A 16,925-nucleotide genomic window follows, 5' to 3' on the forward strand; every position below is an offset into this window, starting at 1 on the left:
ATGCTATTTTTGCTGTAGGCTCTGCTGAAAATGGATTGTCAAGGTTTAGTAGCACATCTCATCCAGGAAGCTGCTATTCTGACATCAGCTGTCAAACTTGGAAAAGGCTGGAGGGAACTAGCTGAAAAGCTAGTAAGACTCACAAAACAACAAATGGAAGCATATGAAACTCCTCACCAAGGAAAAACTGGATATGTTTCTGATGAGGTAAGATTTCTGTTTGTCTGATTACAAAGTGAAAAACCAATGACCAAGTTAATAAACTCTTGTCAAGTCTGTACTGCCATCCATGGATTAACTGAGGCCATGTCTTAGAGGATATTCTAAACAAATCATTGCCCTTTCATTCTTCACTTCTCTCTTTCCCTTCCTTCTCCTTCTCCATCTCCTTTTCCTTCTCCATCTCCTCTTCCTCCTCCATTCCCTCTTCCTTCCCCCTTCTTCTGCTCCTCACCCCTCCTCCTCCTTGTTATTGTCATAGTTGGGGCTTCATTATTCCCAGGTGACTTTCAGATAGCATAAGGCACAGCATCAATGCTTCCCCCAGATCCATGATGACTAGTGGCTCAAACCCAGGTTGTGTGTTGGGCAAATCAGGTGCCTTCCCAGGTGAACTATCTTTCTGGCCCTATCTTTGCATATATAACCTCAACATATGAAATATGTGATTGCTACTTTTTAAAGGCATCAGGAAAGCTTTGAAATATACTGCTGTTTCTCCCACTGGATTGTAGATTAACATGAATCAAGAGAATTTTCCAAATGGAAACAGCTTGTTGGTAGGCAAGGCTAGAAGAGCTGGATGTGGGAAATGAATCCACACTGAAGGGATAAGATGGAAGCAAATAGGGACAAGGAAAGAGGATATACTGTCCTTAGACATAGATTTAGTCATATATGATGAATGAGGTTTGGTGACAAGATTTTTTTGAGGAGGGCACTGGAATGATAGCTAAATTCATTTTTTGCAATTTATTTATAAAAAGGAAACATTGACAAAGCCATAGGATAAGAGGGGTACAACTCCACACAATTCCCACCACCAGATCTCTGTATCCCCTCCCCTCCCGTGGTAGCTTTCCTATTCTTTATACTTCCCTCACTCATTCCAAAGCTAACCTTATCAAAGTAAGGACTTCAAAAGTTGAATAAGGCAATAGACTAGCATTCTTTAAGGATGACTCAAGAGTCATCATCAGGCCACCCCATCAGCTGGGGGTGCCCTAGTCAGGCAGTCCTGATAAACAGGCCAAACAGACATGATGGGCCTAGACCTTGAATAAATCCCTCTCTCCATTGTTACTGGTCATCTCTATCAGGAACACCACAATAGATCCCTTTGTAGACCCCCAAAGGATCTTGCAACAATGTTAGAGAATGTTCCATCCTCTGAAGGGAGGCTGGACAACTTAATCTATCTTCCCCTTGAGGAAGATAGGTCCTGAAATCAGGGCAGCTTGGAATGTTCCTACTCATGACCACAGAACGTGAGCTCAGATCTATAGGGATACAGAGGTCACATAGGCTCGTAAGCTGAATATGGGCCCTAGATTAGATCAAATTTGGGGGGCTACAGTCAACAACATTTATATATACCTTTCCCATATTTTGGACCTACTTTCTTCCCTGATCCAGCTTTCTGGTCCTATTTCCAGATAGCTAAATTCTGAGTTCCATTATCTCCTTCACAGTTTTATGTACAATGTGATATACAGTGAGTGATAGCATTTAGAACAAAATAAACATTTACCATGTAAATATGTTCATATTAATATAAAAGCAAATATACACTGTTAGGCATAAGTTAGATACTTTATTTATTAGATGTGAATGCATTTTTACTGACTAAAATAACAATACCACAGTACATAGTAAAATGTTCCATATCTTTCTCTCAGGTGAATGTAAGCATTTTAATGATATTTTATTTAAGGAAACCACACCTGTGTTCCCTATTTCCTTTGGAGGACACAGAGCTTGGTACTAATTGCTTGAGAAAATTAGCTAACCCTAATGTGAACATGGCTGCCAGTGAACATAACATGACAAGCTTTCCATGAAAAATTAAAAGTAATGTCCAGTCAGGTGACTACCAACATCTTCAGTGGAAGTCTCAGCAGGCATATAAACTGACTCTCTAGCAAGGACTCTTTCTAAGCATTGAGCTTCTTCCTGTGCTGGCCAATATGAAAAATATTTAAGAAAGGAACAAAGTACAGTATTATGAGGAATATACTATCCCTATATTTCAGTTACTGTAATTTCAGTTACTGACTTAAAAGTGTGTAAAAGTGTACAACATAGCTCACTCAGATAGTGCACTGCTTTACTATGTGTGTGATGTTCAAGCTCAAGCCACCACACTGAGGGAAGCTTCTATGTTGTAGTTTCTATCAGTCTCTCTCTTTGCCTCTCTCTCTCCTTCTAAGAAACGTGTCTAACTGAAAAATTACTTGGTATGGTATGCCTCTTGACTCTAACCTCAGCACCACATGGGAAAGCTCTATAGGTGGTGGAGTAGTGTTGTATTGTCCCTTCTCTCCATGTATCACTCTTCACCTTTATCTGAAATTTTAAAAAATTATAATAAATATAAAAGTTGACCTAGGATCAATGGAGCTATACAAGCTTGAGGCCTCCTCAGTATTGCAAGAATAAAAATTATCTAACAGAAAGACCACAACATATCTACTACAATGGGAAAATCTAAAACACTGACAACATCAAGTGCTGTGGAATAGGAACCTTTAGTCATTTCCTGATTTCTTTTTTTTAACCAGAGCACTACTCAGTTCTGGCTGGTGGTGGTACAGGGGGGTTGAACCTGGGACTTTGGAGCCTCAGGCATAAAAGTCTCTTTGCATAACCATTATGCTAAGAGTAGCCCTGCCCCTTTAGTCATTTCCTGACATAAAATGAAAAGGTGTGGGCATTTTTTTTCCACTGGATATCTCTGGGACTTGGTGCATGTATAACTTCACTAATCCCAATAGCTATTTTTCTTTCCTTTTTTTTTCTCCTCATTTTGACAGAGATAGATATAGATATCTATATGATAGATATCTATATGATAGATATGAGAGATAGATATAGAGAACAAGAGAAACAGAAAAGGAGAGACACTTCAACACTATTCTACCACTTCCAAAGTTTCCCCTTGCAGAGGAGGATCAGTATTGTAATTAGAAAATAAAAGACTTCACATGAACTTTGTCTGGGGTTTAAACAAATGGAATGTTTGCTAAATAGTGAGTTATTTAGGTATAGAAAAATAGCCACAGGGGCAAACATTGGCTAATGATGATGGTGGGAGTCATGAGTCCATAAGCTAGTTAACCAACTCCCAGCTACACATGTTTAGGTCCTGGAGGAAGCATCATGGTGGGTCTTGGGCAGAAGGAGTATAAGAAACAGCAGGAACAGAGAGACTTCCACTAGACACTCATTTAAATAACTTTCTATAAATCCACAATCCCTTGTGGGTTTAAGTTCATAGTTTGCTCATTAGGCTGACATCAGCTGTATGCTAGTTATGTTCATGTTCTAAAAGATCAGAGCTTGAAACTAGATTCTTTTGCACCAGTAATGTGTGCACTCTACTGGTATGCACTACCTGACCCCAGTATGGGCACCTGGTAGAACAATCCTTTGGAATTTATCCAAATTCCTCCCAGAGGAATTTGGATAATAGTTATCAATAAAAAAAACATTGTACCTGCAAAAAAACAATGCTGATGTAAGCCTTATAATTTGTTGGATATTGAAGTTCTGAAATTCTTTACTGTTTGTAATTCTTCATAAGAGTTACTGAAAAAGAAAGTCTAGAGGGCCAGGCAGTACTGCACATGTTAAGCACACATGATGTGAAGTGCAAGGAACAGCATGAGGATATCCCAGTTTGAGTCCCAGGCTCTCCTCCTGCAGGGGAGTCACTTCACAGGTGGTGAAGCAGGTCTGCAGGTGTCTTTCTCTACCCCTCTCTGTCTTCCCCTCTTCATTTCTCTCTGTCCTATCTAATAACAACAACAACAACAAAATGGGAAAAATGGCTTCCAGAAGCAGTGTATTCGTAGTGCAGGCACAGTAGTTTTCAGTGTGTCAATAAAGGCAAGCAAGCAAGCAAAAAGACCAAAAACAAACAAACAAACAAAACACCTTAAAGTACATAATGAAATAGTTTTTACTTAGACCAAGATACCCTCCTCATTTGCCTCCTTTTACACCTCCCTGAATATAATAATAATAAAAGGTCTGTCCCATACAATTTCAGTGAAAGTACTGAAGAAACTAATTTCTGTAACATTTCTCATACAGTTTATGGCACAGGGTAAGTGCTAAACAACTATTAGATAAAATAAAAAATTAAAAAATAGAGGGTCAGGCAGTAGCGCAGCAGGTTAAGCACACATGGCGCAAAAGCGCAAGGACAGGTCTAAGAGTCCCTCTTAGAGCCCCTGGCTCCCGACCTGCAGGGGGATTGCTTCTCAAGCAGTGAAGCAGCTCTACAGATGTCTTTCTCTCCCTCTCTCTTTCTCCCCTTCTCTCTCAATTTCTCTCTGTCCTATCCAACAACATCAGTGACAACCATAACAATAATGACAACAAGGGCAACAAAATGGGGAAAAAATGGCCTCCAGGAGCAGTGGATTCCTAGTTCAGGCACCAAGCCCCAGCAATAACCCTGAAGAAAAAAAGATTAAAAATAGAAAAAAGAGAAGCTGTAAGGAAACAAACTGAGAAGGAGAACCAAATTATAGTCACTGACATACAAAAAATAAAAAGTTTGAAATATATGCACTCTGAGGAAGTTAGAATGAAGGAAATAAGAATAGAATAGAAAATACAAAGCCTTGTCTCCGTAACCTAATGTTGGTCCTCACTCATCTTTACCCAGAATTCATGTTAATATTTTTCAAATCAACTAGTTGACTTAGAAATTTATAATCTTTTTTATAGGCGTGTACATAAGAAACACCATTCCCACCACCAAAAGACTGTGTCCCATCCTACTACCCCCCCTCGCCTGCCCCCATGAAGCTGAACATCCACCCTCACCCACATCTCAGGGTTTTTACTTTGGTGCCCTACTCCAAATTCAGTTAAATCCTGCTTTGAGTTTTCCTCTCTGTTCTTCTTTCTCAACTTCTGTTTATGAGTGGGGTCGTAATTTATAATTTTAAGAAATTTATAATCTTTAAGAAACATCTCCTTCCTAGAAGGGAAAAAAATGTAGTTACTTACTTGTTAATTAAATGTAAATAAACATTATTATTTGTTAGGGAAATATAAATGTTCATACAGATTATCAGGAATGGCTTTAAATCAATTTATCAGGGCTTATTTCCTCAGTGTTTTATAACATGGGCTAGAGGATTACTGTTAGAATAAATAACTATACATTACAAAATAGTCCCTAGAAAGACATCTAGGGACTTTTCTTTCTACATCTAAGTACTTATCAGCCTTGGGCATAAAGCTGGTGATCTGTGATTAGGTTTGTATGATAGTAAACAGTGGAAAAGTAAGCTATTTGCTTCCATCAAGATTTGAGGAAAGACAAACCACAAGCAACCACAATTAGAGTGAAGTAGCTTCTTTTTTAAATATTTATTTATTTCCTTTTGTTGCCCTTGTCGTTTTATTGCTGTAGTTATTATTATTGTTGTTGTTGTTGTTAGATAGGGCAGAGAGAAATGGAGAGAGGAGGGGAAGACAGAGAGGGGAAGAGAAACATAGACACCTGCAGACCTGCTTCACTGCCTGTGAAGGGACTTCCCTGCAGGTGGGGATCCTTACACCACACTGGTCCTTGCACTTTGTACCACATGTCTTAACCCGCTGAGCTACCACCCAACTCCCAAGTGAAGTAAGCTTCTTAGTGAAGTCGGGAGAATAACTCTTTGCTAAGTAACTCTCAACAAAAATCTTTTTTAAAGCAGAGCCTTATTAAGGAAAATAAATTCTGCTTTCAACCAAACAGGGTTTTAAAGATTTAATTTTAGAGAAATTTTAGTCTCAAGGAAAATTGAGAAAAAGATAGAGAGGGTCCAGCTGGAGATGTACCATGCAGAGCACAGATGTTGCCATGTTCAAGGACTCTGGAGCAAGTCACCAGTCCCTAACCTGTAGGAGGGAAGCATTGTGAGCAGTGGAGTAGGGCTGCAGGTGTGGTGTCTCTTATTCTCTCACTCTTTATCTCCCACTTCCCTTTCAATTTCTCTGTCTCTATCCAGAAAAGAAAGAAGAATGAAAGATACAGATCTCCCCTACATTCTATGCCACAACACAGCGTAGTCTTCTATGCAGTAAATGTCCTCCACCAGAGAAGTGTATTTGTTACAACTAAGGTATATACACTGACACATCACACTCACTTGAAGTCCATAATTCACCTTAAGATTCACTATCAGTATTGTAAAGTCTATAGATTTGGACATATTCATGATGACATGAACCCGTCAGTATGATATCACACAGAGCAACTTCACTGGCCTAAAATACTCTGTACTCTGAATATACATCTCCATTCATCCCATCACTTGACAACTCTCTCTGTCCACACTGTTGCCTTTTCCAGGAAATGATATAGTTGCAATCATGCCTCAGTTGGCTTCCTTGTCTAGTAATATTAATTTAATAGGAATTGAAAATTCTGGGCTGGGGAGAGAGCACAAAGGTTATGCAAAAGACTCATACTTGAGGCTCTAACATCCCAGGTTTAATGGCCAGCTCCCCTATAAACTGAGCTGAGTGGAGTTCTGGCTTCTCTCTGAATCTTTCTTTCTCTGTCTCTTTCTCTTTGTATCTCTATCATTAATACAGATAAATAAAATATTAAAAATTAAGGTTTTTCTATGTGTTCTCTCTCATTGTCTAGAAACTATAGCTGAATATTCCATTATGATCATACCACAGTATTCATTCATTTCCTAAAAAAACAATTAAGTTGCTTACAAGTTTTGACAATTATGATAATTTTCATATACACATTTATATGTATGAATGCATATAGACATAAGCTTTCAATCCATTTGAGCTGTTCTACATAATGTAATTTATGGACTATGTGGTTTAAAGCATGCTTAGCATCTAGTAAATCACAAAAATGATTTACCAAGTGTGCCACTGATTGGCCCCCAGAAAGTTTTTCTTTGTTAAACTATTTTGAGCAGATACATTAGTAGAAGGCATTCATTTTATCTTCCTCTAGCTCATGCATGGTCTTTAAAGTTTCAGGTGGTTATCATTAGGGCAAATATGTCCCCAAAGAGACATTTTCAAGAGGTTTTATTTTTTCTTTGTCATCACTGAGGTTTCATCACTCTGGGCAGATTGTTCAAGATAGAGAGAAAGCAAGATGATAGATGATAGATAGATAGATAGATAGATAGATAGATAGATAGATAGATTAGATAGATAGATAGAGATAGATAGATGATGTATGTACAGACACCATAGCATCAATAGCTTCCACCAATGTTATGGGGGGGAGGACATACTTCAAACTGGGTCATGTGCCTACAAAATAGGCAAATAATCTAGATGGCCTTTTTTTTTTTTCATTTGTTTATGCCACCAGCCTTATCAGTGGTGCTTAGTGCCTGCATGATGACTGCATGGCTTTCTTTACTTTTCTTATAGAGACAGAGAGAAATTGAGAGGGAGAGTGTGCAGGAGAGAGAGGCACCCATAGTACTACTCCACCACTCATGAAGTTTTCTACCTGCAGTTTGGGAATGGAATCTTGAACCTGAGTCCTCATGCATGGTCATGTATGTACTCTACCACGTGTGCTACAGCTTGACCACTGAGTAAGCTATTTTACTGACCCAAGAATTCTGTCTTAACCAAGGATCATCTCCCTTCTGAAGAAATAGAACCCTTATGATGTTAGCTTCTTTTCTATTATGAAGATAATGGTGACCTCATTTTCAACAGTATTTATGAAGTGAATGCTTACCTCTTACAGGTGATAAAAAACCCACCTGGATAATTTAAGTGATGTTCTGAATATAGTAGTAATAACTAATAAGGACAATTTCCCTAATGGTTCTTCATCTAATTGTACTTAAAATGAAACTATAGTTTTATAACGAAAGTAGGTGGGTTATTAATTGTTTAATGGGCCAAATATAATTATCCAAAGGTAGTTAAAACCAATTGCATTTTTATGTTTATTCTCTTCTATGGGCTAAAAAAAGACATAGAATGCTATGCTGACATCTGTATTGTTTTTATTCATATTGCATTTCATTACCTGTACATTATCTAATAAGTCTTACAAGCTTCTGAGAATAAGCACTCTAAATTTGGAAAACTTGATTTTTTAAACCTCAGTTCCTCTTTAATTTCTTTTGACATTCCACTTATTACTTTTTTATTACTCTTTTTTTAACCTATTTTTCAAATACTTAGATGATAAGCCAAAGCCATATTCCTTCTACTCAAATGCCTAAACTTTGGAAAACTGTTCAGCTTTGATTAAATGCTTGCTTATGGCACTGCTCTTTATAAAGAGATCAAAGCACATATATGATAAGTTAACAACATTGTTTTTATCATCCCATGTTTCCTATTCAGATGTGAACATGTAACACCATAAAACTAACATTAAAAATATCTAAGATTAGGGAGTTGGGCAGTAAGTAGCACAGTGGGTTAAGCACACATGGCTTGAAGATTAAGGACCTACTTAAGGATCTTGGTTCGGGTCCCTGGATCCCCACCTACTGGGGAGTTGCTTCACAAGCGGTGAAGCAGGTCTACAGGTGTCTATCTTTCTTTCCCCCTGTCTTCCCCTCCTCTCTTCATTTCTCTCTGTCCTATCCAACAACAACAATATCAATAACAACAACAATAATAACTACAACAATAAAAAACAAGGGCAACAAAAGGAAATAAGTAAATATTAAAAAATATATATCTAAGATTAGAGGGTTAAGAATGATCTCTTTTTGTGAGATACTGTGACAGCCATGAGGAGTCAGAAAGTTTGTTTTGTGGTTAAGATTAATTCAACAAAAACAAACCCTCAGGATTAGGTTTCCTTTTAATTTGTCAAAACATTAGTATGGAATTTCTGTATATCTTCTCTTAAAACATAACATTGAGCAAGAGTGGAAGAAGTATTTTTAAAACACAGAATAGCTATAAGATAACATAAACCTGGAAAAGATCTTGGCAGTCCACCATTTCCAGTTTGGGAAGGGTTTAACTGAGATCATCCTGGAGAGAAAACTGTTTATTCTGCTCATATTATTCATTCAAACATCTCCAGAGAAAATGACTTCATATTTTATTAAATTTATTGAAAAATTTAGAAACATCTGTGACCTTCACATTTATATATTACTAAAAATAATGTAATAAAATATATCTTTAGTGTATAAAAGTTATTTTTGAGTCTGCCTTTGATAGCACATGTTCATTTGCTGAGAAAGAAACTAGACAATAAGAAATGTTGAGGAAATTAAAAAAAATAGTACTTAAGACAAGTTAAAATTTATATATCTATGCTACAGAGGATAAGAAACATTTGACTAGATTATAGAATAGATTATTTCATTCACTAATATAGCTGGAATTCTGCTAAGCACTGGTTAAAGCAAATATCATTATGAAAAAGTTACATTTATCTCACCTCATAGAGTTTCACAAAATAAAAAGAAACACTGTTTCAAATATTATTTTTCTTTTTTTTAAATTTATTTTCCCTTTTGTTTCCTTGTTTTTTTTTAATTGTTGTTGTAGTTATTATTGTTGTTGCTATTGATGTCGTCATTAGATAGGACAGAGAGAAATGGAGAGAGGAGGGGAAGACAGAGAGGGGGAGAGAAAGATAGACACCTGCAGACCTGCTTCACTGCCTGTGAAAGGACTCCCCTGTGGGTGGAGAGCTGGGGGCTCAAACTGGGATCCTTACACCTGTCCTTGCGCTTAGCACCACGTGAGCGTAACCCGCTGCGCTACGGCCCACTCCTATTTTTCTTTTCTTTTCTTTTTTTTTTTTTTATAAATAATGTATTTATTCATGAGAGAGATAGGAGGAGAGAAAGAACTAGACATCACTCTGGTACATGTGCTGCCAGGGACCGAACTCAGGGACCTCATGGTTCAGAATCCAGTGCTTTATCCACTGTGCCACCTCTCAGACCACATCAAATATTATTTTTCAACAGTGAATCAAGTAAATAACTGGCATATGATATTTTTCATTTTTTATTAGTGATTTAATGTTTATTTACAAAATTACAAGATAACAGAGGTACAACTCTGTACCATTCCCACTGCCGGAGTCCCCAATCCCTCCATGGTAAGCTACATCAGGTCTCTTCCAGATGCCCAACAACAGATGAGTGACTGAGTAAGTTGTGGTGCAAATTTAATGCAATCCCCGTCAAGATCCCAACCAAGGGTGGAGGGTTGATAGCATAATGGTTATGCAAACAGACTCTCATGCCTGAGACTCCAACTTCCCAGGTTCAATCCACCACACCACCATAAGCCAGAACTGAACCAGTGGCCTGGTAAAAAAAAAAAAAATCCTAACCAATATTTTTAAGAAAACAGAAAAAAAAAAAAGTTCTTAAGGTTGTAGATATAGGTTAACTGTTATTTCTACAACTGTCTATATTTGTAGATATTTGCCTATTTTTTTAAAAGTTTCATCTTCTATTCCTTCCCACCTCTCTCTCTCTCTTTCTCATAAACACACACACACACACACACACCCCCACACACACAAACCTATGACTACATCCAAATATTCTTTCTTTTTTTCCTTTTCTCTCTCTGCGTCCTGTTGGAGTTGGTATTCAGAGCCCTCTGGTCATCTTCTTCCTATAAATTTTTCTTGATAATTACTCTTTAATTACTTATCCCATTTTTTAATGGTTCTAGTCTTTGTTTATGGTCATCAATTTTTTCTTTTTAGCGAAGTGGTTTATATATGTCTTTGCTTTAATCCTCAGCAACTTAAGTTATTCATCTGGAAAAGTTAATAATCATGACACATTTTGTAAAATACTAGTTTTTACTGATTTTTCACTTTAAAGTTACTTTTGCTTTCCTCTGTTTTTCCTTCTGATGTTTTCTTCTTTTATCAAATATGACTCATTTGCTCTGTGGCTTCCAGTTCTTTGGAACCAGTGTATATGTTTACACTGACCTCCACTATTTTTTTTAATTGGGAGAATTAATGTTTTACAGTAAACGCAGTTTTTGATATTTTGATAGACATATAAAATTTCTCAATTATGTGCACAATACTCTTAACCCCAGATGAGAACCTACTCCACCATCTTGTACCAGGACCTGGCCAGACCCACCCCCAGAGTCCTTTACTTTGGTGCAATACACCATACCCATTCCAAGTTCTACTGTGTTTCCTTTTTTGTTCTTATTTCTAAACTTATATCCATGATATATACCACCTTTTTCATTTTTTATTAGTGATTTAGTAATGTTTAACAGGATTGTAAGATAACAGGGGTATAATTTCATACACTTCCCAACATTAAGGTTTTGTGTCCCTCCCCCTCTATCGGAAGCTTCCCTATTCTGTAATTTCTTCTGCACTGAACATGGACATTAGCATGTTGATCCATACCCCAAACCTGTTTCTATCTTTTCCCAAGTAGGGTAGGTCTCTGGAGAGGCATGTTTCCAGAACACAATGGTGAAGTTATCTGTCCAGGGAGATTAGGTAGCATCTGAAACTTGGTGACTGAAAGGCCATATGATATAAAACAACTTATTCCATAACCAGGCACCCAAAGGTGGAAAAAGGGCAAATGAAATTAGGGGTCTTTGTGGAGGAGGAAACTGGAAAGTCTTTTTAAGATATGGCCCATGACTTCATTAACTTTTACCTGAGCCTAATAGTTAGCATGTGGGTGGACTAAAAGTCTTGTCTGGGAAGATGGTGTCAGAGTTTAGAATAGGACTAGAAAACTGGATGAGAGCAGAGATTATGAGAAGATTATATAAATATCATTAATTGCTAACCCCATCAATCTGACCTAAGGCCCACATCTATTCATATTTAGCACAGTAGCCTATATAACCACTGAGTCCCTATCAATCTAGGCTCACAGTCCATTGTCATGGCTACGAATATTCTAGGCTGCATTTATTTCAGGACCAGTTTTCCTTGAGTGGCATGATAGGTTGACCCAATCTCCCTTCTGAGAGTGGGGATATACCACAACTTTTTTAGTCACTCATATGTTGTTGGAGACCTTGGTTGCTTCCAAGTTTTGGCTATTAAAAATTGTGCTACTGAAGTTGAAAAACAAGATAAGAAAACACTAAGCAGAACTTGGACTGGAGTTGGTGGTATATTGCACCAAAATAAAAAAACTCTGAGGTGGGTTGGGGCGAGGGTTCAGATCCTTGAATATGATGGCAGAGGGCCTAGTAGGGGTTGAATTGTTATGTAGAAAACTGGGAAATGTTATGCATGTACAAACTATTGTATTTACTGTTGATTGTAAAATATTAATCCCACAATAAAGAAAAAAAAGTGTGCTACTTATAACATAGGCATATGTATCCACTATTCTTTTTTTTATATATATATATTTATTTTATTTATTTTTTCCCTTTTGTTGCCCTTGTTGTTTTATTGTTGTAGTTATTATTGTTGTTGTTGGATAGGACAGAGAGAAATGGAGAGAGGGAGGGGAAGACAGAGAGGAGGAGAGAAAGATAGACACCTGCAGACCTGCTTCACCGCCTGCAACTCCCCTGCAGGTGGGGAGCCGGGGTTCGAACCGGGATTCTTATGCCCGTCTTTGTGCTTTGCGCCACCTGCACTTAGCCCGCTGTACTACAGCCCGACTCCACCACTATTCTTTTTAAACTATCTTCTTTAAGGTTACCAAAGATCTACTACTAGTTGCCAAATTTCTTACTTTTATCTCTTCATTCTTTTATGTACTTTGATATCAGTGGTAGCAGAGGAGATAACAGAAAATGATATCTTCAAAGAGTGGAATATTGATCACTATTAAACAACTTGTTTATTTTTCAACTTCAAGTTTAACAATAACAACAGTAGAGAAAACACAAAGCAGATCTTGAACTAGAGTTGGTGTATTGCACCGAAGTAAAAGACTGGTGTTCGGGGGAGGGTTCAGGTCCTGTAACATGATGGCAAAGTAGGACCTAGAGGGGGCTGAATTGTTACGTGGAAATGTTCTACATGTATAAACGGCTGTATTTTACTGTCCACTGTAAATCATTAATCCCCCTCAACAGAGGAAATATTAAAAAAAAAACTTGATCATAAAGAAAAAAAGCTAATTTTGGGGAATTGGGTGGTAGAGCACCTAGTTGAGTATAGATGTTGCCTTACACAAAGACGTGGGTTTAAGCCCCAGGTTCTGACGTGCAGAGGTAAATCTCCATGAATGCTGAAGCAGTACTGTAGGTGTCTCTTTTTCTCTTTCCCTCTATTTCTTTATCTTTCTCTGTCTTATCAAATAAAAGAAAATAAAATTTATGAAAAAAAGTCTAACGTATAACTTTTTCTAGTTTCCCTGGTTTAAACATAGTCAATATGGATGATTTTAACTTTCGAGTGTTATGCAACTAAATACATAACTATGTGAACAGTCAGTTTTAGAAACAAACTTCAAATCCATTCCAATCAACCAGTGGAATTTTTTTTTCTTTTAGGATACTACCAGTCTTTGACTTTTGCTTCTTTTTTTTCTTCCAATCTTACTCCAGTTTCTTGTTGGTCTTTTATTTCCTATTTTTCTTTATTTGGAAGATTAATGGCTTCCAGTCAGCGGTAAATATAGGTGTTGATACATGTGTAAAATTTCTCAGTTTTCTCCAAAACTCACTAAATACCCCCCACCTTGGTCCTCCTCTACCATTTTGCACGAAGCCCCCCCACCCCTGCCATGCCTTCTTTAGAGTCCTTTACTCTGTTGAAATACACCAAACCCAGTCCAAGTTCTGTTTTGTGTTTCCCCTTCTGTTCTTATTTCTTAATATTTATGTTCATGATAAACAAACAACACACACACACACACACACACACACACACACACACACACACACACACACACGATTGTCTCCATAGATGCAGAGAAAGCCTTTGGCAAAATCCAATATCCCTTCATGATCAAAACACTACAAAAATGGAAATAGATGAAAAATTCCTTAGCCTAGTGTAGTCCATATACAGCAGACCTACAGCCAACATCATACTCAATGGTGAGAAGCTGAAAACATTCTTACATAGACCTGGTACTAGACAAGGTTCCCCACTATCACCATTGCTATTTAGCATAGTGTTAAAGTTCTTGCCATAGCAATCAGGCAAGAACAAGGAACTAAAGTGATATAGATTGGAAGAGAAGTCAAACTGTCACTATTTGCAGATGATATGAGGACATCATCTGTGGAGAGACAGAGAAAAAAGAGAGTGGGAGAGAGGAAAAAACTGAAGATTCTCCAAGTAGTTGAGGGTTGGGCTTGAGCCTGGGTCAGGTAGAGTGCATGACAAAGCATTGCCCTTCCAGGTGAGCTATCTTGCTAGTCCAAATATACTCATATTTAATACAAATCATGATGTTTATCATTGCTGTAGATTTTTCAAAGTTGTTATATCCACTTCCTAACTAGTTTATAGTTTAGACTCCAGAGGATCTCCTATGACTTTAGGGCCATCTTCTCCCTTGAACTTCTGACTAATTCAGGAAGACTCTTGAGAAGCCTTTATATACTTTCAGGAGTCCAGGACTCAGTAATCTACCTGAATTTCTCTGAATTATTAGAGATGGCAAGACTGTTTTATTATCAACACACAATTCCAAATGTGAGAAAGTTTTATGCATAAGTCAGCGGGTAGATATATTGCTGGAATTCTTCAGCATCTGTAGTTACAAGCTCCTGTATCAGTTTCATATATACTTTGCTCCTGACAGCCCTGAGAAGCTGCTTCAAGGCTGAGTATGCCAGGGCTTCTCTCTACATAGCACTTCTTGGTTCTGCAGCAAGATTTGTGGTGCAGAGGGAAGGTGGAGAGGCTGCAGTCACTCTTGACTCTGAAAGTACTTTGAATTTACCTAGTAGAGAACAATCTAAAAAGTCATCTGTGTCTGATTCTAAATAGAAATGTTTTTCTATGATACTATGTTACCACCTTGGTACTGAAATACTCTCAATTGCTGTTATCATCTATTATATTTTGAGTACTTCTTTATTCATATTCAAGTGTTAAGCCTTGCAATAATCTTAGAAGACCTTAGCTATGTAGCTAAATATACCCTTATTGTAAATGGAAGTTTTAAGTGAATGCAACATAAAAGATAGGTATCAACACTTTTTGCAAAGGGTTAGAATATATTCAATAGATAGTAATTTATTCGTTTGGTGCCTTTTTGATTCTGAAAAATGACAAAACATGAGTATCCCCAAAAGGTAGTTCTGTTAATATGTCTCCATTGTTATTAATGGCAATATGTACTTTGGGAGGTATGTTTTCACTGTGAATACTCAAAAAAAAACAAGAGAGAGAACACTCAATTCACATTCTGTCAGTGTTCAAAGATAGAATTTTTAGGAACCAGGTTGGTGAGGGAAAAACTTGCTTACAAAAATTGAAGATGTTTATCTTGCTGTGTTATGACCACTCTGATATTGTGCAGCTTTGATAGTTATCTTTTATTCACTACCTTCTGAAATAGAGCTTTGTCAAAAGAGGTGAGGATATGAATGCCCATGGCTCTCTAGGAATGCCAATTTGAACAAATAAGTGAAGTCATTATCTGAGCTTGTTGCCTAGCCTTCTATGTAAATAGAATTGAGACTGAATGGACTTCCTTATTTAGGTCTTTCATTTTGTTAACATCAATTGTAGTGTGTAAGAGGATACCCTAAGAGGGTGAAATATTATTTCCCAAAGCCCTACTTCATGTGATATTACTGTTAATGGAGGCTATATTTTCAGAAAACATTTCTGCATAGTATTAAGCTCACTATCTGTTCCTGCATTTGATGAATGATAAAGCCATAGTAAACTAATTTAGTGACTTCAAATAAGTAGCAAGTAGAAAAATTATATTTTAAATAGTGCAACTACCAGTGCATGGCTCATTGGGTTATTTTCCTAGAGAAAATTTTATCTTAAACTGTGTGTTTGTGTGTGTAACTGTAGAGTTTTTGTTATTTAGTCCCTTTGTCTCTATGCTCTTTGAGCAAGGTTGCCTTGGTTACCATTGCACACAAGCTGGTATTTGAAGCTGCTCTTTAACGTACATTTATTTCTATGGAAACAATGATGTCACTGGCACAGGTAGATGCTTAGGGAAAGCATAATGAATGTTGAACATAGATCTTTCTTTTGGTCATAAAATGTATGATTAAATTCTTGTATCACTAGAGGACAACAGTTTGCTTTCCTTTGTACTTAAACACGAAGCTACATTTCCCCTTATTTACAGACCATCTTGAGTGAAATGACTGAAAGCATTAGATACACTACACACATTATTCATAAAATGTCTGGTGTTATAAAACACACCAAAATATGTGTAGCAATAAAGGAGATATTACTTAATAAAATCAGTTTTTTATTTTAACTTTTAAAATTTCCAGGAGAGTAAGAAATTGGTAATATTTGTTATGAGAAAATAGTTCAAAATTTTTATATTTACACCATGGTGTGAGAAGTGGTGGAAAATGATGGGTCAAGAGGAAAAGGGGTTCTTACTTGCTATCACCATTTTAAAAAATTCTAGGTCTAGAAACACAGGAGTATAATATGGAACTGGCAGCTTTTAAAGATCTTTACTATACATACTGCTTTTTATAATGTAAGTCATAACTATTTTCCTTTAAGTTTTAAGAGACTTTTTAAATCTTTAAGTATTCATTTTTATCACTGTTTTACTTCAGTTTATTTTTTT

The 16,925-nt window shown here is 37.0% G+C and overlaps 1 protein-coding gene across 2 annotated transcripts in view; it reads left to right on the plus strand.

Annotated features, from left to right (window-relative positions):
* Positions 1–16,925, plus strand: part of MACC1 (MET transcriptional regulator MACC1) — a 74,831-nt gene that overhangs the window by 56,185 nt on the left and 1,721 nt on the right. For both annotated transcript variants that reach the window (XM_060196118.1, XM_060196117.1), the window contains one exon: positions 19–207. In XM_060196118.1, coding sequence (XP_060052101.1) covers positions 19–207 — 189 coding nt within the window. The remainder of the gene's footprint in view (positions 1–18; positions 208–16,925) is intronic.

The sequence above is a fragment of the Erinaceus europaeus genome, chromosome 8 (genome assembly GCF_950295315.1).
Source record: "Erinaceus europaeus chromosome 8, mEriEur2.1, whole genome shotgun sequence".
NCBI lineage: Eukaryota > Metazoa > Chordata > Mammalia > Eulipotyphla > Erinaceidae > Erinaceus > Erinaceus europaeus.